The following is a 27,582-nucleotide window of genomic DNA, read 5'->3' as shown; positions in this document are numbered from 1 at the left end:
TCAGGTAGCCTATTTGCCCAGCAGCGTGCTCCATAAAAAATAAAAAAAAGTTTAATTTTAATTTGTATATTGTTGTTTTTAGCAGTCGATACCGACGCGTCGCCGATAATTTGATTTCTACGTCAGTATCAATGCATTTCAAACTTTAAAGCCTATAAAAGTGACTGCATTGAATTTAAATCATTATCCTATTAGTATACAGAGATCAAATTAGCTTAATAATGTTACAAACAACGCTGCAAATATTCAGTCGCCAGCAGAAGTATTCAAGATCTTATTCATCATGCAACTGGTTCACATCAACCAGTGATTAAAGACAAGTTTTTAATAAAGATTTATTTGTTTTTTTTAAGTTATTATATCATTTATTAACATAAGAATTAATAAGATTAAATGCTTAATTATATACAAATAAAACTAGTTACTGTATAAATCTTGACCGCGTGGAATGGTGGCAAAAAGGCTAGCAGCATTTCCCCGTTGAATCGCAATTCATTTATTTTGTTACTTTCAGTCCAATGATAATTTCTTCGATATTACATATTCATCAATACAGGTATGACAGCTATCCCCAATTCATTCATACATTTGGCTATGAACATATGTAGTATATATGTATCATTGCATAGTATAAAACAAGGTCGTTTACCATTGTCTGTCTCTATGTATTCTTTGATCTTTAGAATTACGCAACGGATTTTGATGCGATTTTTTTCATAGATAGAGTAATTCGAGAGGAAGATTTTTGTATGTAAAACTTGGACAATATAGTAAAAAAATAGGTACTAATAATTTTATAACGTGATGTCGTAAATACGTAGCCGGGCGGATCATTAGTATTAAAATAAAAAGCGAAGAGAAAATAAATTAACTATATTGATACCTCATTTCTATTGTATATACAACAACGTAATGTACAAAGCGTTCTCTCAACGTTTCATTGAAATAAATATACCGTCGTGATATTGTGGCACATCTCGAGATCTCGGAAAAATTCAGCTATCAAACAAAATTGTGCTCCAGGAGAAAAACGATTTCCCCTTATTATCTTCAAAATAGTCATCCTTGTCTCCCGAGAGTAATGTCCCAAGAAAATGTTATTACATAAGTATTTTATGATACCGTTTAAAGGAACACGTTTTGTATTAAGGGAATATTTTGCTTGTTTAAGACCCCCGTGAATTATACGCGTTTCATATTAAAAATACAATTACTTTCGAATAAGACTTGGGAAAAGATTTTCGTTCTAAATGTGAAAGATATACATTTTATTTTTTAACTTGACATATTTTAATAATATTTTTGTAAAATATTTGACAAATGTTTTTGAAATGGAACACCTGTAATATGATTGACATTAAAGAATCATAAATTTAAATATTTATTATTTACATAAATTATTAATGAGTATTGAAAAAAACATCTGATCTTAAATTTCGATGATATAGTATCAGGGGGCGTAGCTCAGATGGTAGAGCGCTCGCTTAGCATGCGAGAGGTACCGGGATCGATACCCGGCGCCTCCAAACTTTTTGTTCTAATAGCATTTCTTTTTGAAAGGTTAGTATTTAATTACACATTTCTAACTAATAATAAAATATAACAAGTTGGTTCAATAAAAAACAACAAGTTTATTAATAGGAAAATACTTTACTTAACAAAAATAATAATTACATATATTCACAATATCATGCAAACGTAACTGTTACGTACAGGTACGTTACGTAACTAATAAATGCTAATAAAATGCTTGTATTCCAGTGATAGCTTTACCCAAAATTAAAGAGTGAATATCGTGGGTGCCTTCATATGTATTAACGGCTTCCAGATTCATTACGTGTCTTATAATGTGGTACTCGTCGGACACTCCGTTACCTCCGAGCATGTCCCTAGCTACTCTCGCGATTTCCAAAGCTTTCCCGCAGTTATTTCTCTTTAGTAGCGATATCATTTCGGGGACAACTAAACCTTCGTCTTTGAGACGTCCTACGTGTAAGCAAGCTTGAAAACCGAGACTTATTTCTGTAATCATGTCAGCCAATTTCTTCTGTATCAGCTGGTTTGAGGCGAGCGGTCTTCCAAATTGTTTCCGATCTAATGTGTACTCTCGAGCGATCCGCAAACATGTTTCAGCCGCACCGAGAGCGCCCCAAGCGATCCCGTATCGCGCGTTATTGAGACATCCGAAAGGCCCCTTCATACCTACTACGTTGGGCAATAAATTCTCCTCCGGTATAGCTACTTCGTCGAGCAATATCATGCCCGTTGCCGAAGCTCTCAAAGAAAATTTACCATTGATTCTGGGCGTGTCTAGTCCTTTTTTCACTTGAGACCGTTCCACTATAAAACCTCGTACTTTATTTTCTTCATTTTTAGCCCATACTATAAGTATATCTGCAATTGGCGAATTCGTTATCCATGTTTTCGAGCCGCTTAAAACGTAACACTTCGATTTAGAATCGTATTTAGCCCTTGTGACCAGCCCACCGGCATCGCTTCCGTGATTCGGTTCCGTCAGCCCGAAACAACCGACTAAATCACCTTTAGCCATTTTTGGTAAATATTTTTGTTTCTGTTCCTCTGAACCCCACATGTAAATAGCTCCCATAGCTAAGCTACTCTGTACACTCATAGCCGATCGATATGAAGAATCAACGCCGTCTAGTTCCCTCGTAATGAGCCCATAAGTGACAGATGACACTCCAGCACAGTCATAGCCTTTAATGGTGCACCCAAGAATCCCTAACTTGCCCATTTCTTTGTAAATCGCCCGATCGAATACTTCGTTTCTATTTGCCTGAACCACTCTAGGCATTAGTTTCTCTTGACAATAAGCTTTCAACGAGTCCCGGACTGCCTTTTCATCGTCGTGTAATAGTCGATCTAAATTCAAAGGGTCTTCCCAGTTAAAAGACACTTTTGTGTTGTTTGAGCATGTTGTTGACAATGCTCTGTAATTATTATTATTACACAAAGTAGACAATAACTTTGAACACTTTTTAAAATTTACAGCCATATTTAAATAATAGTAAATAAGTTCCTATTTCTCGAAAACACTCTATGAATCAGTTGTTATCAGTTCATAATAACTTTCCACTGTTCAAAATCACACACTAAAATATATAGTTTGAGTCAGTATATTATAATAAAGCACTAGCTATTCAACATAATAAGTGTAATCACTAAATATTATCTTAGTTTGATAACATTATTAAGATACGAAAGTAATAACCTCACTTCTGACCTAGTGACAACAAACTGTTTTTAATAATAGGTTTCCGTTGCTACATTCACGTCATTGATCCGCTGCTAACGTAACTGCGCACTTTTGTGTGTTTATCTTATTTCATTTTGGTTTCTATACAAAATTGCTTGTTTTAAAATGAAAGGCGCGAATCTATTGTATGTGTGACAATTATTATCAATAAACTTAAATGTTATCTTTGATAACTGTTACTTCGCAAACATGTTTTATCTTTTAATGTTAATATCTATTAATAAATATTTTTTTGGAGATAAGTATGATATGTACACGATGATAACAGCTGTTAAGTAAGTAAATTTTATAGTTTTGATAAAATTTGAGGATCTGCAAACCGTTATAATATATGCCTGTCCTTATCTATTACACATGATTTCATATCTAACTTTTATGTAATAAAATGATTTCGTTCTTGAATAATTATGAACTTACTACAGTAGGAATCAGTTGAGTAGCAATTTCTTTAAATGACTAATTGAATAAAACTTTAATAGAAACATTATTACTCTATGTTACATTAAAATAATTATCGTCAGATCTCAAAGCAATGCTTTCTTTCCATTATTATTTTTGAATATATTTTATATACCTACGCAAAAATATTGATTTCTAACATCAAAAAATTACTGTACGCTATATGTTTTGCATTAGATTATATAATGTTCTACATAATGCAGTATTAAGTACTGTTGAATCAACAAATAGTTAAGTAGTTGTTATCATAAGTAAAATTTGGTATATTAATCACCATCATTAGCTAATTACAATCCACAGCTATACACAGGCCTCTCCAAAGTGCGCCAAACTCCCGGCTTTCAGCCTTCTACATCCAGTCGAATCAAACTAGGTTTAGGTCATCGGTCTACCTGGCTGGTTTAATCAATTAAATTCTTAGGTCAATGGTTTTTAATTTGTTTATTGTATTTTATATGTTAAACTCAGTAACCGCTGAGCATTCCTATATGTTAGGAAGGTTACTGTAATTTTAAAATAACATTAATTACGTATATATTTAAGTACGTTATATACGTCATATTTATAGTAATATGTGAATGAATTTTGTATGTTATTTTTCTTAGTATTTTACTTTCAAGTAATTTACATTAATACTTAGATGCCTTGTTCAACCCTGATGTAACTCAAAGAAATATTTTCAACGTATGTTTAGTTTATTTCTTTACTTAACTGTATTGTTGTGTTTTGCTTTATTACTTTTTAAACGCTCACTAAAGTATTTTATTAAATAAATAGGATTAAATAATAACGCTATTTAAAATATATATTTTAGTTCATGAAATAATTCCTAGAAGAATATTAATTACAACAATGCTATTATATTTTGGTTGGAAATTGTTAGCTTATGTTTTGTTTTCAGAGAACTTTCTAGATAGTTAGTATTATTATGACGACGTTTGTTTTTGTTTAGGGTAGGTATATAAATAATGTTATATGCGAACTGTTGTACATTTTATAACATAAATAATTCAGTTAATATATTAAACTGCAATAAAGTTTGGACATTTGAGTGGTTTTCAACCAACTACAAAAAGCAGGAAGTTATCAATTAGTCTGTACTTTTTTGTTTAATGTTTGTTACCCAATGATATTCTAGTAAACAGATATGTCATTAACGCGCGAAAAGTGAAGACTAGAAAACGTCTTAATTGAGACGTTTGCCTTTAGTCGTTTTCATCATAATTATGCCAGTAATACGTTATAATACATCATAATTATGTAGTAATAGGTTTTGCGTAATTAAAACATCTAGTTATCCCTTTTACTTATTGTTTTTATCAAGCTATCCTTTTTACTTTTAACGAAATGTAAAAATAATCTAAAATAAACGGTCCCCGGTGCGGCACACTTTTTTCTGTTGTTTAGTATGGATATAACATATCTGTTTATTAGAATATCATTGTTGTTACCTCAAAACTTTTTACTCGGGACCGATTTCGAGTTGGTTTCAGTTCTTGTCTGGCTTGGTTTTACACGATAATTTACTGGGTCAATCAAGGCACTCATATCGCTAATTTCTTCTGATTCTTGAGGCGCGTTCCCGTGGTTGACACCGGCCCAAAATATAACAACAACTATGACTACGTTCTATAAACGTAAATCGACTTTTAAGTGTAATATTTCTCATTTCATTTTACCTAGATGGCCTCTAAAAAATATGTTGAATACGCAATTATTTAATATTACTTTTTAGTGCATATTTATTTGTTTTAAAATAGTGTTTTGTTAGAAATCGGTTTTTCTTTTTGTTAAATTTTTATTTAACTTGCCTGAATCATCATCATCATCATCATCGTCATGTCAGCCGTAAGACGTCCACTGCTGAATATTGGCCTCTCTCAATGATTTCTACCATGAAAGGTGAGTAGCGGCCTGAATACGGATGAATAAATCACGAAACCACGTATACTATTACTTATTGTATTTTTATATGGACAAGGAAATAACAGATTAGTACCTTTTTCCTGTTTTTCAATAGCCTTCCTTGTTCTTTAGATCATAAAAATGAACATTCAATCCCTCAACTAAATTCATATGTATATTTCATTATTTTAGAATGTTATATTCATTCATGTTTTAATAACAATTTTTTTAGTACGAAAAAATTAAAACACTGTGAAATACAATTGTTTGTATACTTCTTGAAATTTCAAATACTTACGTGTACACTTTAGAACGAAACTAGTGCAAAGTCAGACCGACGCTATAAAAACTGTTCTAAATTATTCTCTATTACTTCTAAAATGCAACAGTGAAGCTACAAAATAAAATAAAGGAACTAATTCAAGCTGCCTTACGTGGTGCCTCCGGACAATGTCCTCTTATTTATGTCCTAGAGCAAAAACCAACGTTATGAATGCGAGCCAGGCATCTATTTTACTTTCTTTGCCCATGTTAAGAGTTTTTTGTAAAACATGCTTCTAGTGATCCGTGGATAAAGGCTCTCTGTATGCACGGAGGCTAAGCAACATTTTTGCGGATGCATAATTCCGTGAAAAATACACGTGTATGTATGTGCTTAAAATTTCATAAATATTATATACAAATATGAAATCATGGCGTTTTTCCTCACTTGTTAACATTATTTTGATAATTTGAACTCAAAAGGATATGAATATAATAACGTTTTTTAATATATTGATATATATATATATATATATATATATATATATATATATATATATAAAAATATAATCAAATTGTGGAGATATATATATATATATATATATATATATATATATATATGATAATCTTTCTTATAAAAAGTCAACCACTTACCAAAATATATCCAACGAAGATCATAATACTAGAGGCTGAATCTTCAATAAATTATTCACTCTCTATTTGCATGACAAACGACGGTTGAGAACGGTAAGGTCTTAGACCTTAATGGCACCTCGGCTCCTTGTTAAACTGCCCTTAATCGATACCTACTCCACCCTTTCACACTTCTAAGGTACGTCACTCTTTAATGGCCCAGTGATTTTTCCACTCATATGCAAATGCCAGATTAGCATACATTTTGCACTTGTCGGCCATTTTTTTCTGGTGAAATCTTGGACAATATTTAACTTCAATTTCTTTTTAGGAATATTATTTATGCATACAAAAACAACTTTAAAATGTCCATGTAATGTTTAATAATAATCACGTTTGATTTTTATTTTAGTAAGCAGAAAAATTTTATTTTTAAATGTGTTTGCAGTTTTTAAATATGACAATCGCCAAAAGCCTATTCATCTGTCGAGGAGGAGGCTGCGATTGTATCCCACCACGCTAATTCTATGTGGTTTCGTGGATATACGTATAACAGAACTTCATTTTTTTTTTATGGCGTATGTGACAAACGAGCAGGAGGCTCACCTGATGGAAAGTGACTACCACCGCCCATGGACATCTGCAACACTAGGGGGCTTGCAGGTGCGTTGCCAGCCTTTAAGAAAGGAGTACGCTCTTTTCTTGAAGGTTCCCATGTCGTATCGGTTCGGAAAAACCGCCGGCGAAAGCTGGTTCCACAAAGTAGTTGTGCGAGGCAGAAAATGTCTGAGAAATCGCGCTGTTGTGGATTTTCGGACATCAAGGTAGTAAGGGTGAAACTTAGAATTTTGGCGAGATGTCCGAAGGTGAAATTCAGCCGTGATTAATCCGAACAATTCCTCGGAACATTCCCCGTGAAAAATTCGGTAGAAGATGCAGAGTGATCCAACATCTCTACGCAAAACCAAAGGATTAAGGAGATCGGAAAGGGCTTGATCGTATACAATAACTCGGGCCGCTCTACGTTGAATGCGGTCAAATGGAAGGAGCTGGTACTGGGGAGCACCCGCCCAGAGGTGAGAGCAGTACTCCATGTGAGGCCGAATTTGCGCCTTGTAAAGTTTTAGGCGATGGGCCGACGTGAAATACTGTCTCGCCTTGCTGAGCACACCCAGCTTTTTTGAAGCCAATTTGGCTTTGCCTTCCAATTGACCGCGGAACTGAACGAGGCTCGAAATATCAACGCCAAGTATTCCGATACTACCTGTAGCGGCTATCGGAATGTTCTCAAATTGTGGAGATACGACAAATGGTGTTTTTTTAGCGGTTATATTCATCTAATCGATACATGTTTACGTATGATGTTTTCGTTTACCGACGTGCAAAATATTATAATATATCTCATTCTTAACGATACAATGTTAACATTATCGAATATAACATATAAATTATTATATTTTCTTACTTGAACTTTAAACCTAACAAGCTCAGGAACAATTTCAATAATAGTGTCTTTTGTGATCCATTTATTATGAAGTTATCTGCAAATTAACTTCCCTTCACGATATTAGAATAGGCCTCACCGTTAACCATATACGTTGATCAATACAACAAAAAGTATCTTGTCGTAATCGTCTCATATTGTGCATAAATATGTATATATTTGTTCAATTGGTAATCGAGGGTTGACACTGCTATAACATATCACACGAATACAATATTTTACACAAAAAATTCTTATGATTTCAAGCCATATGGTATGGCTATGCTTATGTTCTTGGTGCAAATACAAGCAATTCGTAGCAATGTCTGGTGAATTAAATATTAAAGCAAATAAAACGCCGGACGAAGCTGAGTGCATATTATAAAATCAGAAGCTTAAGCAAGTGACGTTCCTAAATTAGAACATCACAGTGAATTCCTCCGCAACATAAATGGAATAGTCGTGTAGTTTGAGCCCTGAAATACGAGATAATCTAAAGTACCTTCTATGTAAGTTAGCATAGTTAATGTCCCAGCATCTGTGTTGGATAGCGATTTCTGTGCGCCTGGAGCGTATATGACGCAATGCGACATAAAATAAATATTACATTGTCTTTTTCTTCTACCTGTTACGCATGCGAAGTCGTTCGATTCTTTTTTTTTTTTTATATTTAGGCAAAGATAATTTGTATACCTCCAAGAATTTTATAGATATTCTCAAAAAAGATTTTATTTATCATAAAACGTTTCTTCATTGTTGTATTTTTTTATTAATTAAGCTATATGCGTTGACAAAATGGGACTTATCTAGAAAATTGAAATGATTCCAAATAGTAAGGCTCGTCTTGATGAGGACCAACGACCCAAAAGCCCCAAACATCCAAGTACTTTGTATTAATGTGTAAAGTCATGAAATCTAAAATCGTGTTAACGGTGTAATAAATGGTGATAATATTGCCTTCAGTGTTAGAGTTTTTCAGTGCATGTAACGGCTTAAACCTAGATTACAAATTAGTTTGCCTTCCTTAAATTAATAAAAAAAACGTTATAGTTATATTATATTGTAAACAACATACAACAGCATACATATATAGGTACAACAGAAGTAATTGTAATAATAAAGTCTTTATATCATCATATTAAATATACCGAAGTAAATTGACTTGTCTTTAATTTTGTAGAAACAGCGCTGGATTAACAATCGCTTATAGCGCACAGAGCGCCAATTAAGTATATCATATCATACTATTAGAAATATACATACATATGTATGGAAAAGGTTTGAGATTTATAGAATAAATTTTCAGCTAAGAATGACTCCTTTTATCTATTTAACAATTGTGTTTCGACACTTTATCCAATTTATTTAATATTTTGATCATATAATGATATTATTAGACATCAACGTTAAATTCCGCATCGACTATAAGAAAGCAAGGAAAACCTTTACCGCATCACGGGACCCCCAGTTAAGCTGTCTTTAGTCATCACTGACACAGCTTACAAACTTAGTTTGCTTGGTTTAGCTTTATTGTTTCTTCATACTTCCGTAACAAAATCTACTTTCCCTAGAGTAATATTTTTCGTATTACAAACATATAACGGGATTTCGATTAAGATTTCTAAGAACTTCGTCCATGTTATATACATGTAATTCAAAGGATATTAAAAATATATATTATCTATACAAATAATAAAGATCCTACTCGTCTTCTACCTACTTAGAATACGCTACTACTAAATGTAATTCGACTCAGTAATAGGCTTTTTCCCCGTATGTGTGGGTGCCACCCACTCATCATATAAGAAGCAGTAATTCGTGTCTTTGTGGGTGTAAAAGCATAAGGATGATTGAATTAATATAACTATAAGCACAAAGGACATCTTAGTTTCCAAGGTTTATAGCGCATTGGCGATGTGAGGAATGGTGAAATTTTCTTAAGGCGCCAATGTACCTATATGGGCAGAGGGGACTTACCATCAGATATACCATACCATAATAAATAAATATAAATAATTAGATTGCATTTACATTATGACTTTAAATAATTACGCATAATTAAAAACAGTTTATTATGATTTAAAATGAAAATACAGATTTTTCGTTTATCTGTAAATTAATTTTCTGCATTCCTTATTTAAATTACACATTGCGTAAAATGGAATTAATCAAACATCGCTGTATCCGTACTATATGAAAACGAATATAATATAAAATTAACGTCACCATTACATAGTAGGTACTAAAAGCGGAAACCTGTTGTAATTAAGTAGAGCTCCGTATTCAGTAATTTGAAATTAGACTGTCGATTGAAGTACCTAATTTACGTTACGTAGACATTCTCACTAAGATTATAATATAATGAACGTCACAATACTATTCAAATTTCGAAACACTATAAATATAATATAATAGTGGTTCCAAATTTGAAGACAAAGTAATTTTATAAGGAGAAAAGGTCTGGTTTTTACCTTATACAAAGAGTATGAATGTGTACCACAAATGTAAACCGAAGTTATTTTTATAATAAATAACAAAAAAGAACCAAACAAGAAGTACCTATTCCATTTTAACCAATCAGAAGCAAAAAACGTGTATTGTAGGTTTGCTTTTATAATTTGCCTTATTTCGTATTTCACCAGTGTTATTAACCCTTCGGAGGCCTGGTGGGTCTGACAGACCCGTCACTTCAAAAAATCAACGATAACTTTTAAATTTTTGGAGCAAACCCGCTGCACTTCTGAGTAGCTTCGCGATACAAACTAACGGCTATTTTGTCTACTCTCCGCTGTCCGCAATGTACACCCATCCGAACAACACGCATTTTGTGTGCGCTTGGGTCTCAGGGACCCGACCAGGCATGCGGCGTAACTTTTAATGTTTAAGCTATTATTTTTGTTTTGGCTCTTTAATTTATATTGGGTGGTAAATTATTTGTGGAAAAAATATGAACACAGTTATAATGGCTGGGCGATTAATAAATGATGAAATTCGCCAAGCTTTAGAGAAATATTTTGAAGAAAATGAAGATGAGGATGTAATTTTTGATGAAAGTGAATGTGAGTCAGGCACATGATTCTGATGATGACAAGGAAGAAGTAAAAGTCTATAACGAACCAAATAACAGTGATATCATATACATAACCAAATGAAAGTGATTTATATGTCCCAGCCATTATGTAATTTTGTTCACAGATCAATATAGGTATAAAGCTCTTGATTATTATTTCTGGATTCTCAACACTACTGGCATAAACGCAAAAGTTAGTAATATGTTAAACAATTCTGATACAATTACAACAAGAAGGAACTTTATAAAAAAATGGGCATGGTATTGACTGCTCCACATCAGACTAAACGACGTAATAGTTGAAAGAAACAAAATCTTACAAATACTTTACGTAAGAGAATCAGCTCTCATTTAGGGGAACCCTCAGAGCCACCACCCAAAAGATATGATGCTGGTAGAAAAATGTGTTGTTATGTATGTCCTAGCCAAAAAGATCTCAAGTCTAAATACATCAGTGTCTCTTGCATAAGTCATATTTGCTTGGAACACGCAATTTTCGTTTGCGAAAATTGTCACATAAATACTGATTAGTTATAAGCAATACCTTTGTTACTTTTAGATCAAAATATAATAGTTTGTAAGTTGATTAATTAGTGCCTTAAATTAATGTGAAGTCTGATTGTTGATCACAATTTAAAAGTTTAATATTGTTGATTTAAATATAAGTGTTTATTTTTATTACGTAAAATTAGAGTCTTTTTAATTTTTTTAATGTGACTTTGTAGAAGAACTTTACTTTCATTTCATTTCATTTTAATTCATATAACTAAACAGCTCTAAAATAAATATAAAAACATTATTTGGCGTTCTGACTAATGAAATAAGTAAAAAATAAGCTTTTTGTTACCGGGTCCCACGGACCCACCAGGCACCCGAAGATATCAATAAAATAACTCTGATCACGTTATAACAATAAAATATATTCTACAACTTTTGGATTTTTTTATGTTAACTCCTCATACCATTTGAAAATAGTTTAGCGGAAGAATCTTTATATTTTAGGGCCCTTAATGATGTCAATGTCATGACAAAAGTCAAGTTATATTTCATACGAAAATGCAAGTACAGCCTACGCTATGCGCTACGCCTATCCTCTACGTGGAAGTGAGGGGATATGTGAGTGCGTTCCAGTACACAAGAATTAAAATACCAGCGGTATCCTCACCGTCTCTTCGGCAGGCGCCACGGGATCGCTTTCACATGCTACCGTAACACCTATTATACACCAGGACTAAGACTACTTCTTCGTTTAAGGAATGAGATTAGAATCCGAATTGGTGGACACACATATAGTTTTCCTTACCGTATTTTCATTCGCCAAGTTCCTATAGAAATAAAATTGAGCATGAAAACATGTAATAAGAAAAAACAAAAAACACATAAAAAGCAGCGTGGGTAGGCCCCTATGAGGTCGTCCGACGACCTGGTGAAGGTCGCGGGAAGACGCTGGTTACGGGCTGCACAAGACCGGTCGTTGTGTCGATCTTTGGGGGGAGGCCTATGTCCAGCAGTGGACGTATCACGGCTGAAATGATGATGATGATGAAAACACGGTGGTGCTAATTCATATTTGAACCTACAATTTTTGGTTAAGATTCAAATATTTTAACAATTGCATGGCCCCTTCATTACAAAACTATTTTTGAATTAATAAAGTGAGCACAAAAAGCAACAGTTTTTTCAATCTTAGTTCTCAACTTCCCTCAGAATTACAGTTATCAGACTCAAAGTAACAATTCAAATTACAAACAAGATACTTCATTCCGGAAACAAAGAAAATTAACGTAGTCTACGCTGATTTCTATTTTTCAATGACGGTAATTCCCACAAAATACACAAATTGGAAGTTTTAATTACGAACTCTTGGGGCTGGCGTGCTGATTGAAGGACCGTAATACATCTACCAAAACATTATGATCTTATTATCAATATAAAATGAATACTAATTAAAACCCTAATAATAAATCACTACGGATATTATTACAAATAGGTTCATATCTAAAGAGAAACACTATCTATAAGTGTATGTGTATGTCACTGTGCTTGTGGGAGTGTATGTGCGCGCCCGCGTGTGTGTGTATTTGTGTGCCCGTGTGTGTGTGTGTGTATGTGTGCGCCCGCGTGTGCGTGGGTATATGTGTGTGTGTTTGTGTGTGTGTGTGTGTGCGTTTGATAATTTGATAGATTCAAAATTACTATTTTTGTGTATTTTTGAATAACTTATAATTGATTAAGTGGAATTCTGAATTTCTAGGCTAACCTGCATGGCATTCCGCCAGCGTGTCCTTGATTAAATCATATCTGTTATGGATCGCTATAATAAGATTAGTCTTCGCTTGTACCGTCATTACGGTCTTTCAAATTAGTAGCTAAACTTTTTAAGGCGTTATTAATGCCTCGTTGGTTAAGGGCTCCTAAAGCTGATGTTATTAATTCGAATACCGGGTCAGGCTAATAAAAAGTTATTTGTTTTGTCTTTCAAGGATAATCAGGCCCGAATTAGAAACTCGACCCCTAAAACTAACTAAAGTATTAAAAACTACAAACATTAAACTATTTACGAGCCGAGATGGCCCAGTGGTTAGAACGCGTCTATCTTACTCGATGATTCGGTGTTCAAACCCAGGCAAGGCAAGCACCACTGAATGTTAATGTGTTTATAATTCATCTCTTGCTCGGTAGTAAATGTGTATTCGACCAAACTGAACTTAAAACAGCGTTTCAAACCATCTCCTCAAGGGGTCCTCAGCCCAGCAGTGGGAAATTTACAGGCTGTTGTTGTTGTTGTTGTTGTTGTTGCATATTATTTATAGCAAAATAGCTTTCAGTATAGGACTTAATCTACGTTCTGAACAAATAGACTAAGAAGTCAAACTATAGTTGATGAGCTTCTATGTTTTGATTAATTACCCGCTCTAACCTACCCTTTTTACGTCCCTTGTGAGTTTATTTTCGTAAAAGATTAAAATATGATCGATTATAGCGTGGTAATAGGCCTCGAGCTACGGCTCTGGTAACTGTTGGCTGTAAAAAGGAATTATCATTAGTCAATTTTTTTTCCGTAAGAAATAACTCAGAATTTACCGACTTAAGTCACTAAAACTTACTAAAAATACTTCACTACACTTTTAACTGAGAAAACCAAAAGAACATCTTAATGTAGGTAAATAACGTTGTTTTTTTACCTACATTAAGTTAGAATGTATATGATCAATTAAATTCTGAATACGAATAATTCTAGTTTTTTATTAATATTTTTTTTTAATGGCAAAAATGGCTAACGACTTCGAAGGCATCTACCCTGGCTGTAAGAATAGCCACACCGGACATGTGCTTAGTCCTAAAACAACTATATCGCTGGGCGTAAGTGACGACATTTTAGAATGGGGCAATTCTACAAACATGAAACGGTTATAATACGTTTCTTATACAATTCAGATCCAACTTCGAATACCTTACCAATATAAAACTGAGCCTTAACGTAACTGAGGATCAATTCTACTTATTTATATCAGTTTATATTCGTCCAATCCAACTTTGAGCGAACCGCGACTTGATCGTTGCGTTAGTACAATAGGGCTGTATGATTGAACGGCTATAATGTTTCGATTCGATTGCGATAAAATGTCAATTTGTTAGTTGAATTGGCGCCAAGGTTAGTAGGCATTAACGATGTAAGCTATTGTGAATATTTCTTACATTGCCGTTGAAATTTGACATAAAAAAAACTCTAATTAAACTTTATTCAAGTGGGCTTTTACAAGCACTTTTGAATAGTCAATTAACAATTAGGTGAAGCTAGCACCGGTTCGGAAAGTAGATTCTACTGAAAAGAACCGGCAAGAAACTCAGTAGTTACTCTTTTACGAGTAATACGCCGTTTTTTGCAATGTATTTTTTATAAACGATTTGAATTTACGAAACGGCAAAGTTAAAAATGTCTGCGGAATTTTATTATAGAAACGGATACCTTGCCCCAAAAAAGATTTATTGACATATAATATAAGAGGGCAGTAAGATCGGTAGGCTGCCGTATGTGGTTATTTGTCATAAACAGTGGCCCTGTGAAAATTATTAATTGTAAATTGCGATTAATTAAAAAAAACTAACAACAATAATAAATAAAATTAATGATGTAACTGTTTTCAAAATTTCTCTTAATACGCAACGCCGTTCGAATTTCGCTGAATTGTTTGACATTAAATTATAAAGTTGAGAGTAACGGGTTCAATTGAAATTTGTTTTAACATTAATTTCGTTGAAAGTTGGACCTTCCTTGCTGCTGTGAATTAGTATAGAGACGATTAATGAAGAAAACCCATTTAAAGTGTTTTAATAACTTTTACTTCAGCAATAAAATCATTCAAAGATTATGATTATGTTCATCTTGTTCCGTTAGATTAGAAAAAAAAGTACTTTTGTCATATTATGTTTAAAATCAGTCATTCAAACGAAAAGAAACAGACTTTATTTTAATTAATTTGATTGATTTTTTTTTATTAATATCAAATAAATATGAGTATCATATTATTAAACGAAAATTCTACAAAATGTATTTATTGATAATATGAATCACAGATACATATTTTAATCAAAAACAAAACGAAAAGTCAATAATAATAAAGATTATTATAGCACAATCAGTTTCCCTCCAAGCTATTTTCCAATCCTACTACTAATATACCAAACTTTCTATATTTCTAGTGATATTAGTTCTAAAGCACACACTTCATCTTTACGTATTAATACTGTATGTTACTGATAAAACGATTATGTTTATTCTTATTTTGAAAATAAAGAATATAAATAAACAAATCAGTATCTACTATAACCACTTTAGAACCAATAAATTACATTTATCAGTAAAGCCGTTAATTGCTATTATTCACAATCCATTGGAATTCAATTGGAATACTGTAACCGAAAGTCTTGGAAGTAAGACTTCCATGAAACGCTGATCTGTGTCAGATTTACTAGACCGACTGAATACTGAACGCTCATTAGTCGCCTATTGCGTCATCGGGTATTATCGACCAATTACAATTCAGATTAAAGTATAATGGGTTTATTGGTTTTGATTAGTACTCGACGTATTTAAGAATAGTGTGATATTTAAAAGTAATTGTTTCGTTTTGTAACGTACCGATGTATTTACGTTCACGTGCAGTTCTTATGAAACTTTATTCAGTATTTTAGCGAGCGTGAAGTTGAATCGTTATATTACCGAAAAAAAAGAACTTTAGCCTTGTTTAGTTTATTACCTAAACTGTTAAATAAATATTCTATTCAAACAGAGGGAATTCCATAAACGATTCATTAGTAAACTACAAAACTGTACCATGTTATAATCAATTTACTCGTACGAACATTCTAGAGCATGTAGATTTCATAGACGTACAAATTTGAATAAAACAAACGAAAATTGAAACAGAAAAAAATATCATCATTAAAATCAAACGAAACAATCTCAACATTTGAATGCATATGTTAGCTTATAGCTGAGACTCTACTTACACAGCGCAGACGTATGGCTGTTCAAACAGCAATGCTTACGGCAAATGTTTGTTTAATTATATGTGTACTGTTCCACGATATGCAAAGTGTCAACGCTTCGTTTATTCACTGACGAACCAAAACTGCTACACGATTACCCTCACATCAGACAAATTTGTGGAGCTGTACCAAAAAGACTATTTAAAAATCAATAAATGTATAATGTAAAGCAATAACCTGTACCAAATAAAGCCTCGGCCTACACAATACTTTAATTATGGACGTACATACAACACTTAACATGTACTGTTTAGGTTCTCTGCAAGGTCTAAAAACGTAATGGCAGCTACTATGCATATATAAATTCCCATGATCAAATGCGCTCATGACCCTTGATAATTATTTAAAATTCTTATCGTCGTTCTACGAATTCCATCTGAATACTTTAAAATATATAAATAGTCAAACTTACATTATCTAATTTTATTTTCAACATAGAAACCCAAACAAAATTCAGCTAAAATTATTTAATAATAAAAGAAATATTCATCTAACAGCAGAATTACCCTATTTTTACAAGCGCTTCTTTTTATTTTTTCCTTGGATTTTATTAACACAGAAAACATTAAAAATAGCTCTTATCACTTTAACAGATATTACGATAACGATAATTAAAAATATCAATATCGAAGCATACACATCAATCATAGTATAAGCGACCCAGCTCATATTCCTTGCCGGATTCTTCATATAATCAGCTCCTTTATTTCTTATTATATATTCTATCCAGAACATGGCTGTATCCAACGCGGTCATCGGTCTATCCTTAAATGCTTGAGATATTTCTTTAACCTTTTCCATATAAGAATTATTATTTAAAATTTCGCTGAGAGAATCGTATAACGTTTTTTCATTAATATCGTGATATTGGAGAATTTTGCCGAAGCCAGCTTCTTCGACGAGAAGCAAGTTGTTAAACTGATCAGCATATATTGGAACGCCTATGAGAGGTACTCCATTAAATATAGCTTCTTGAGTTCCTATCAAGCCGCCGTGTGATACAAACACTTTAATATTACGATGTGCTGAAATATAATTACATTTTAATTAGCAAATTTTAAACAGATTAAAATCTAAAGATTAATACGAATTAGGTATATATGGTTTATGTTAGTAGATACATGGTACATGTACGTATGTTGGTAGTATGTACTAATTTTTATTCAGATAACTTATTAATTGGATATTTCTAGTTATAGTTATATACGTAATGAATAACGTATTGTCATAGGATCTCTTTTCAACGTGTTAAACCCTTAAGAATACATTACGTCCTTTAAAAATCCAAATCCCGGCATTTGATTCGGCATATTCAGCTACAGTAGTAAGTAAATTAATTCAAAAATTGAATTAGAACTTTGTGCAATTTTATCTGGGTAGGTTGCACCTATATATTCTACCGCTGAACCGTAATACTTAGTATTTTTGTATTCCGGTTTGAAGAATATGTTGAAGATTCTATCTATATATCTATAAATATAGATTGCCCATTTGCATGTTCGCCTATCAAAAAAAATAATGTATATATCAGATGAACTTACCAAGAATTTCCTTTTGAGGTAACCATTTACGCGTAACCAAATTACTAGGTTTATTATCCAGCTGGTCGTCCTCCCATTTCCATAAGATTGTTTGTTTCAGTCTTCTAAAAACATTTAGAAATGCTACCTTCTTGTCTTGTGGTAACTCAGAACTCCTAACGTTTGACCCGAAATTTATGTAAACGACTCCATTATTTGATTCATCCAAAAGTTTTTGAAGATCCTTAAAACAATATATTTTTGATTATATTTTGTTAAACTTAGGTATGTTTAAAGTAAATAAATAAAAGAAAACTACGTGTAATTAAGTACGAACAAGTTTTTCAAGTGCCTACAGAAAATAATTGCTTATTATTACAAAATATTTATCTCAGTACGCCAAAGAGATATTGCGAATAAATAATTCAATAATAAAACTATTTAAATTCAATGCTCAGAATCAGATCAAAAATATAATAGTAAGTATTCATTTTTCCAATAAGGCATACAGTTTTTATTTGAATTACATTTTATTTTTGGTCAGTTTTGCACTTGATTAATATCAAGCTAGTTTTTCGTAAGTAGGTGCATTATGGTGTGACGCCCAACTATTAACTGTATATAATACTACCTATACAATAATAATATAATACCGTACGAGAACTCTCGATTGTGGTAACTGACAGAGGTAGCAGGGATAAAATCTGTCGATTAAGTGTTTTCGTTTGATCTTGAATTGATTTCGTTTGATTCGTTTGATCTCTCTTTATCTAATAATTTAAATTATTTGATAAAATATTTGTCCTACAAAGAGTATGGTTTGATCAAAGAGTCCTCTCCTTTCTTAACTATACAAATTTTTAATGATGATTACAAAATAAAATCACAGCTGCGAATTATTAAAATATCGATGAATACATTAGTTTCATAAAGTTCTTATAAAAATATGCGTGTTATGTTACCTCTGGCAAGCTTGCATTACTGTTCGACAGATGAACTCCTCCAATCTCAATTATATTGGGTAGCAGTGCTGAAGGTGTATCGTAGCTGAAGTGGCTATTGATCAGCATCAATGACACATTCTTCTGCAATGCGTACAAACTCGGCACATCTTTCGCTATTTCTGGCAAATATTTCACAACCAAGTCCTCTTGTTTCTTCAAATACCAGAATCTCCACCAGATATAATCGTAAGCCGAAAAATAGAAATTCCTAAATCTTCCCCAAAAACTCGTCGGGTCTTTGACATCTAAGAAGTCTGATGTCACAGTAGCGAGTTGTAGAGGATTTCTATTTACAACATTATGCCTCATGCAATTACCAAAAGTCGTAACTAATACTAGTGGCGTGTTATACTTGTAAGCTAGGGTGTACAGAGCCTCTTGGTAAAATTGTTCACTAATCACCAAATCAAAATTGTTGTCTTTTTTCAAAAACTTTTTGACGTCAGTTGAATTTAACGTTAACTCTGTAAAAGCTAAGCCGCCTGCCCATAGAATATATTTATGGAAATCTTCAGCTGACATATTAACCATGGTAAATACATTCGGTCTCTCTGTACCTGTGGACATAATATAAAAAATGTTTAGTAGGTATGTGATATTTTATAATTTAAGCCACAGTTACTACAAATAAATACACTTCGGAAGCTATAAATTGAATTTTGCGAAGAATAAAACTTAAAAAAGTACTAATATGGGCAAGATATATTATAAAGACTAAGCGTGGTCATAAAAATAGATGCCCTATAAATTTCTTCATCCTCATAAACCCTAGTAGTTTAAGCAATGGCAACTTTCAAACTTAGCGATGCTACTGCGAATATTTTGACAAAAAAAAAACAACCAACATTTATTGTATATACCAGCTAATACCACTAACGATTCTGCTACTGAACATAATACACTCTTTTCCAATTTGAAGTTTAATAATGAGATCACACTGAAAACATTGGTTTTTCAGGTATCAGAGGTGCATAGCCTTACCATCAGTTACCACATGCTATAATTATATCTGCATCGACAACAGTAAATGTTAATTAACGCTAAATGACAGAGAATTATTGGCTTCACTAATATTTAATTAAACATGTCACATGTCTCCCCACAATCACAATATAATTGATAAGCATTTCATTCTACGATTCCAGAGGCATAATATGGTTGAAACATATTTAACTGACATCACTTTGTTAACAAATTGTTCGTCTTGATATAATCTACATTCCGAACTGGTGGTAGCGTCAGGTCTGTAAAATAATGATTATAAGTGTCTGTAAAAGCCTACGTGAAAAGAGTATTTTGCTATGATGCATTTTAAAACGCTATTTTGTAAAAATGCACACTGCACAGCGATCCATAGGCGTTGAGATTTGATTTCCCTGTATTTATAGCCATTTTAACACTTTTTTATGATAAGACAGCACCATTCATAGACAATGGGGCTGTAAGAAATCATTCCTTACTTCGACCAACGTCACCAACCTTGGAAACTACATAAGATGTTATGTCCCTTCTGTCCTTAGTACCACTGGCTCAAACACCTTTTAAGTATTAACAAAATAACACTGACGATTACTACTGTTTTGCGTTTTGCACAAAGCCCTGCCACTAAGTAACCTCACTCGGAATTACATAGGAACACAGCAATGGTAAGTAACTGTTTGTTAGAATAATGAATGAGAGTTAGTTATGTACCTACTCGTAATTATATTCTACCACCTAGCAACAGTACTGAGTATTGTAGCATTGCGCTGTCAAATATATTGAGATGGCCCAGTGGTTAGAACGCGTACACATTATACGATGATTGCGGCTTCAAACCCAGAAAAACACCACTGAACTTTCATGTGCTTAATTTGAGTTTATAATTCATCTCGTGCTCGGCGGTAAAGTAAAACATCATCAGTTAACCTACATATGACTAATTTCAACAAAATTTTGACACATGTGAATCCACCAACACGCATTGGAGCAGCGTGGTGGAATATGTTCCTAGCCTTCTTCCTCAGAGGAAGTTTACAGGGTACATATTGCGGTTTGAACGTTGAATCAGTAAGTGCCACACGCACAAGGAAGATAATATCTTAGTTCTCAAGGTTGGTTCACATTGCTGTGTAAGGAATAGTTAATATTTCAAACAATGTCAAAGTCATAATAACAATATTTTAGTTTAAGCTATAGCTAATTTATGTTCGAATTAATTTTAATGGTACATACAACGCAGCGAAGTAGTTAAATCAGGCAGCCAAACGCTTATAAAATAAGGTAATCATTGTAGTAATCTTGGGAAAGTGTAATTTATTCAGACTACCGTCATACGATTTATAAATTTAAATGTATATAATGTAAAACTGTAATTTTTGTCTTCTGATTCTCACGATGATGATGATGTTACAAGATCTGGTAAAGCATAAGGGCACAGTAACAGATACTTTCTGCTATCTTTACTAAGAAAATACATTTTTTTATAAATAATAAAATAAAATTATCATACCTAATTAATCAATTCAAAAGGCAAGTAAGCAGGTTGAAAACTGTTATGAAACCTTGACTAACACTGTAATAGTTACATATTTTTAAAGCATGCAATAACGTCAGCAAATTAGTAGTCATTGAGTTAAGTGTACCTAAAAAAAGAGTATTTGTTTTCGAGTACTTTGTGGAAGCGGTTGCTTAAACAAATTATCGACTACTTTCTTATTCTTTCGTATTCTAGAATTTTAATTTTTAATCTCCCTCATATCTATCTACGCGTTACAATTAATTATATTTTAAAAAGACAGCAGTTCAATGCTATAAAAGTGAATTCGACAGATCGCAAAACGTATTCAAGAGATATAACTAGTTAGAGATATAATAGAAAAACTTGGTGTGACCTAGTAACCCAAATTATTTATTTAGGAAAAGGTTACACAAATTATGCCATTGTTACTTTGTTGATAAATCCTTATGAAGAGTTTTAGTTTAAAACTGTTAGTAAATTTACGACGATTAACACGCTTAAAACCCATCAAGTTCAGTATCTTATCTAGACATCCAAGACTACCTGTTGCCTGCGGCTTTAAATTAACTTAAAATATTACTTTAATTTTATACGTCTTTGTATAAAACATTAGTTTGTTTTTTACCCCTTAGGGTAAAATATCCAGATACTTTTACTCGTTTTTGATCACTTTGTTTCTAGCTTAAAATGGCAGATTACCAGACAAATTTTCAATCCTTATTTCACACCCTTAGGGGTAGAATTTCCAAAATTGCTTCCTTAACTACTCAATAAAACGATCCAACTCTCCAAATTTAATGGTCCTTACTTTAAAAGTTTAAGCTCGGCAATGACGAATCACTCAACTCACTCAACTCACTCACTCAAAAAAACTTATTTTCTCAAAATCGACCATTATGTAACGCCCTTTTTAACAACGTTATAAAGTATGATACTGCTGTTGTCGAACTTTAAATTATTGTTTTACTTGGTAGGGCGTCGTGCAAGCCCGCCTGGGTAGGTACCACCCACACATCAGCTGTTCTCCCGCTAAACAACAGTACATAGTATTGTTGTGTTCCGGTTTGAAGGGTGAGTGAGCCAGTGTAACTACAGGCACAAGGGACATAGCATCTTAGTTCCCAAGGTTGGTGGCGCATTGACGATGTAAGGAATAGTTAATATTTCTTACAGCGTCATTGTCTATGGGTGATGGTGACCACTTACTTACCATCAGGTGGCCCATATGCTCGTCGTCCACCCTATTCCATAAAAAAAAAACATTATAAGAAGTTTACTAATATTTACATACTTTTATTTTATAGGTATTTACGATAAATATAGTATCTTTACAAAAAACATTTAATTTAATAAATGGAAACGTTAACTCTTTTAAAATAATTGTCACGAGACATGACCTATAATTACACTAGAAAAAAAAAAATTAAATAATATAATAATTATAGTTTTACAATACGTCTCATAAATAAGGTTAAAAGATAAATTAGTTTAATTGTTTTCCGCAAATAGTCGATATAATTATTAGTAATGAAATTGCAAACGGAAACATTCCAACCTTTTTCTATACAATTCCATGTAGCCAGCATATAGGCTGACTTGACTATATAGGATTCTGATCAATGGTGTCCTATCCTGGTATCTATTATACCCTACGTATAATAGATTTGGCACTATTTTTGGGAAAAATCTTAAACAATCATTTATTTTTATTGCTTTTTGCTTATAAATAAATAAATATGAGACAACATCACATACATTAATTACTCTGATCCCAATGTAAGCAGCTGAAGCACTTGTGTTATGGAAATCAGAAGTAACGACGGTACCACAAACACCCAGACCCAAGACAACATAGAAAACTAATGGTAATCTACATCGACTCGGCCGGGAATTGAACCCGGGACCTCAGAGTGGCGTACCCATGAAAACCGGTGTACACACCACTCGACCATGTAGGTCGTCAAAGGAGGTTGCTTATGAGTTATTGTTACGCTTTCGTATTAAAAATTTTATTATTATTCAAACTTCCATTATAGAACCTAAATATATAATATGAAACGAAGATATTGTAAACTTAGCGTGCGTCATGCTGTACAAATGCTACCCTTGGACAGTTTAACTTTAGGTAAGTGTATTAAATTGTGAAACAGTGTTTTGATGATCTGAATACACTTATGCGGTATCTTAAATGTAATCTTTATTAAGTGCACCTCGTTAAAAATGAATTATGTATATATTTAGAATATTTCGACCTGATTGAGTATCAAGACTATCAAGTAGAAAGCTGTAGAGCATAGGTTTGCTGTATAACGTATTGATTTGACAGGAATTATTATTGGTAGTATGGTTTTCTATGCATGAAATTTAAAACTAGATGTACACATCGGTTTAATCGTACTAAGTTTGTTCTATACGTGGAATAACAACGTACCCTATATAAAGAATATTTAATCTTATAGTAGCATTTATTTATTTATTATTAACAGGATTTACAATTTATTGTTTACAGTTGAGATTTACATACCAAACTATTTCAATTCTTTTCCATTCTAATTTCCATATAAACTGAAAAAAACCATACAGTACAAAAAGGCGGAATAACAAAAGTAAAGTAAAATAATGGTTTTGATTTTACTATTCACACTTTTTATCACAAAGATACAGTTCTAAGCAGATTAAAATAATAAATTACACTACCAGTTTCCCCATATAGTTAAAAAAAAATATGGGCCTGGCAACAGTCGTGATACAAACATATACTCGGGAGTAATCAGACGTGTGAATAGATTTTTACCCTACATTAAAACGCATAACCCTTTCGGGAGCCTATAATTTCATTGTTTTTCAAACTGTATTTGCTGCATCCGATAATTCATTTTTGATCATATATAGAAATGGAATGGATTCAATAATTCAGAACGATATTTAGCTGATATAAATAGTGCCGTAAATAGCCTTTTCTGCGCCCTGTGCGAGCTTCCATAACTGCGCCCTATTTAAGCAGACCCTTTGCCTATTTTACTGTCTCACTCACTAAAATATAAACGCAGGTTCACTACTGCAAATGCGTTGCCCATTAATGATAAACACTAAACACAATACGCTCGTGCGCTGCCAAAAAAACGAGTGCGATGTATGATTTAATAATAATAGCATGTAAGTACTTTTGCATTGGAATCGAGTACTAGGTGCTCAGCGGAATCTTAACAAGAGCAAAACGAAAAAACAATAGACTTGCCCAGTCTGTCTATTCTTACGCCCCCGAAAATCTACGCCCTGTGGCACCGCCCTATTTACGCCACTGGATATAAATTGCAGTTGATTATTAACAAATATTTAATTTTACACTCACCCAACAAATCCCAAATCTTTTTGTCATCAACTAGAACCTCGTGGTAATTCGTCGGTGGATCTTTTTCCTTCTGTGATGTTATGACAGTGACATTGTGTCCTCTCCGCGCTAATTCCAGACCGATTGGACGAAGCAGTATATAATGTGATACCGACGAAAACGGTACAATATATAAAATATTTGCCGACTCAACAATGTTTGTTAACAGAGGCAGTAACAATAACAACAACGACCCATTCTGAAATTGAAAACAGTTATTCTATAAAATCATAACACATAAATCCTTTACGTAAATAGATCTTTATAAAAATAACTTTTATACAACGCTATGTAATTATTTTATAAAAATAACAATGAAAAGTTATATATTTATTGAAACATATCTATACATTGAAATGAAATTTTTTTTTAACTAATTTCCTGCAACTAGGAATAGTTAATTAGTGAAGTGTCATGAGAATTAATATAATGTAATAAAATGTTTATTAATTGCAAAACGACAAATAATTTTATTAATTTAGGAGTGTATTCAAGGAAATGTAATAATTTGAATTCGTGGAAAATTTATAGAAATAAATAAAAATTTAATCAATATACTTACAATCAATAATATTCGTTAGTAACAACGACATATAACACTTTAAAAACATACTATTTTGTATTGTTTATAACATATTAAAGAGTACAAAAAAATAAAGTTTTTAATACACAAAATATAATGCACAAATCTAGTTTTATTATTAAATTAAAACAATTACTTACCATTTTCTCGGTATTATTTACACTATTATTACTCACTATTAATTATTATAATTATCACAAACTATAATACTTTCGTACACTATATTGAGGCACAGTTCTCTTTATACACTAATAAATATTCCTAACCAGGCATACGTCACATCTCTAGAACATGAAGTTTGAAATGTAAATGATTTGTACGGTGATCTGCGTGCAGTTATTAGAAGTAGTCATCTTATCTGATCAATTAAGGGGAATGCTGCGTAAAACAATTGACAGCCTACAAATATAAAAAAAGAAAAAGAAATAAAATTATTTTAAAAAAAGAACTTATTCTATTATTCCATAATTTTTCTTTACTAATACCTTAATATTTTTCCGATTATTCTCTGAGGTTTTATATATGTAATATATAAACCTGTTTTTTTTTAAAGTGTCAATTTATTAGTATTATGTGTTCATGAATATTACTCTCGTCTTGAACATGTATCATTATGTGATGACCCTGAATCGAAACCAAGTACATCCGTCGCGTGATAGAATAATTTATTACTTTTATCAATTGATGCAGACTGCAACTTCAAACGGCTTACAAATAGATGTGATGATCTGCAAACCGATAATTGTATTAATGAAAACAACTTGTAATCATAAATATAACAATAAAATTAATAATAATTATTGAAAAAAACGCAGGTTTCCTATTGGCCTATATACACCGTACTAGTTTACAATTATCATTTGGAAGTTGGCTACTTCATACTAACGAACATTTAAATATGTAAATCGATCAAATTCGCTATTGGTATGTATCTAAAAATACTTATTAAAATGACGTTTTTTGTGGTGGACGCAACCACAACGAAACGTCATTTTCTTCTTAAACCTAACCATAAGCATCCTGGTATGAATATTATTCACCTCTAGACAAACCAAAAAACATACAAACAAAAACAATATATGAACGTTGTTAGCAATGAATCTAGAAAAAACATTTTACCTTAACTTCAGGTAGTCTTATTTTTTTTTAAATTAATAATACTTAATTATATTTTACCACAAAAATATTTAATATATCACATCTCATCTAACCTCTAAATAAAATAAATTCGCCTGAACATTAACATTTTTTTTAATGAGGTATTCAGGCTGACAAATAGACCACCTGAATCACATGAGCATTGTATGAAATATAAACCATTCATTCCTGTAGATCAATGCGCCTTCAACCTTGGAAACTAAGACATTATTTATTATCCCTTGTGCCTGCAGTTACACCAGCTCACTCACCTTTAATACAGGAACACAACTACAACAGTACTTAGCATTGTTGCTTGGTAGATTGTGATGTGTGATGAACATGTGATGACTGACAAAGCACTCAACAATCTATCACTGGTACAAAGATAAATTGGAAATTTAATACGGAACACTTTTCATTATCAAAATGTAATCATAATTACATCTTATGTAATATTATCTAATTATGATATTATATAATTAATGCGTCGAGTTATCTTTGAATCATTTACTTCTTTATATCCTATGGAATATTTTTGGCCTTAAAGGTCAGATCTGTTATTGACAAGTCATTGCCAATACGCGTAGAACTCAGCTTGAACGTTTCGGTTGGACGTTTTTGTTTCTTAAATTAATAAACTTAGTACAATTACTACAATATTTTATGTGTATATTAAAAACTAGTAATCGCCCGCAGCTTTGTTTACGTTTTAAGGTGTTGGTTGTCATGTGGCAGGCAAAAATAGTACCATATATCCTTTCTTGGAGATCAAGTTTGCTTCATACAAAATTGGTTGGTTCATC

The 27,582-nt window shown here is 32.4% G+C and overlaps 2 protein-coding genes and 1 non-coding gene across 3 annotated transcripts; 1 reads left to right on the top strand and 2 right to left on the bottom strand.

Annotated features, from left to right (window-relative positions):
* The first annotated feature begins 1,453 nt into the window (after positions 1-1,453).
* Trnaa-agc lies at positions 1,454-1,526 on the top strand. The gene has a single exon. It is a non-coding gene; the product is annotated as a tRNA-Ala (tRNA).
* A 104-nt stretch (positions 1,527-1,630) lies between these two features.
* Positions 1,631-3,303, bottom strand: LOC124534240 (glutaryl-CoA dehydrogenase, mitochondrial). The gene has a single exon (XM_047109974.1). The coding sequence runs from the start codon at positions 3,014-3,016 to the stop codon at positions 1,739-1,741; it is 1,278 nt and encodes a 425-aa protein (XP_046965930.1). The 5' UTR covers positions 3,017-3,303; the 3' UTR covers positions 1,631-1,738.
* A 12,441-nt stretch (positions 3,304-15,744) lies between these two features.
* On the bottom strand, positions 15,745-25,969 carry LOC124534435 (UDP-glycosyltransferase UGT5-like). The gene is made up of 5 exons (XM_047110310.1): positions 25,780-25,969; positions 25,018-25,255; positions 19,124-19,722; positions 18,183-18,405; positions 15,745-17,666 (listed from the first exon to the last, which is right to left on the bottom strand). Exons 1-5 carry the CDS (start codon positions 25,780-25,782, stop codon positions 17,155-17,157), a joined length of 1,575 nt encoding a protein of 524 aa, XP_046966266.1. The 5' UTR covers positions 25,783-25,969; the 3' UTR covers positions 15,745-17,154.
* Between the last annotated feature and the right edge of the window lie 1,613 nt (positions 25,970-27,582).

This window comes from Vanessa cardui, chromosome 12 (assembly GCF_905220365.1).
Source record: "Vanessa cardui chromosome 12, ilVanCard2.1, whole genome shotgun sequence".
Lineage (NCBI taxonomy): Eukaryota > Metazoa > Arthropoda > Insecta > Lepidoptera > Nymphalidae > Vanessa > Vanessa cardui.
Note: the sequence above shows the minus strand (reverse complement) of the source record. Positions and strands in the feature narration are given on the sequence as shown.

Excerpts from the sequence above, each read along its gene's own strand:
- LOC124534435 (XM_047110310.1), bottom strand. Across the intron at positions 19,723-25,017 it reads AAAGATTTGGGATTTGTTGG|GTACAGAGAGACCGAATGTA; the intron begins GTGAGTGTAAAA and ends TTATGTCCACAG. Across the intron at positions 17,667-18,182 it reads ACCTCAAAAGGAAATTCTTG|CACATCGTAATATTAAAGTG; the intron begins GTAAGTTCATCT and ends ATTATATTTCAG.
- LOC124534240 (XM_047109974.1), bottom strand. The coding sequence starts at position 3,016 with ATGGCTGTAAATTTTAAAAAGTGTTCAAAGTTATTGTCTACTTTGTGT.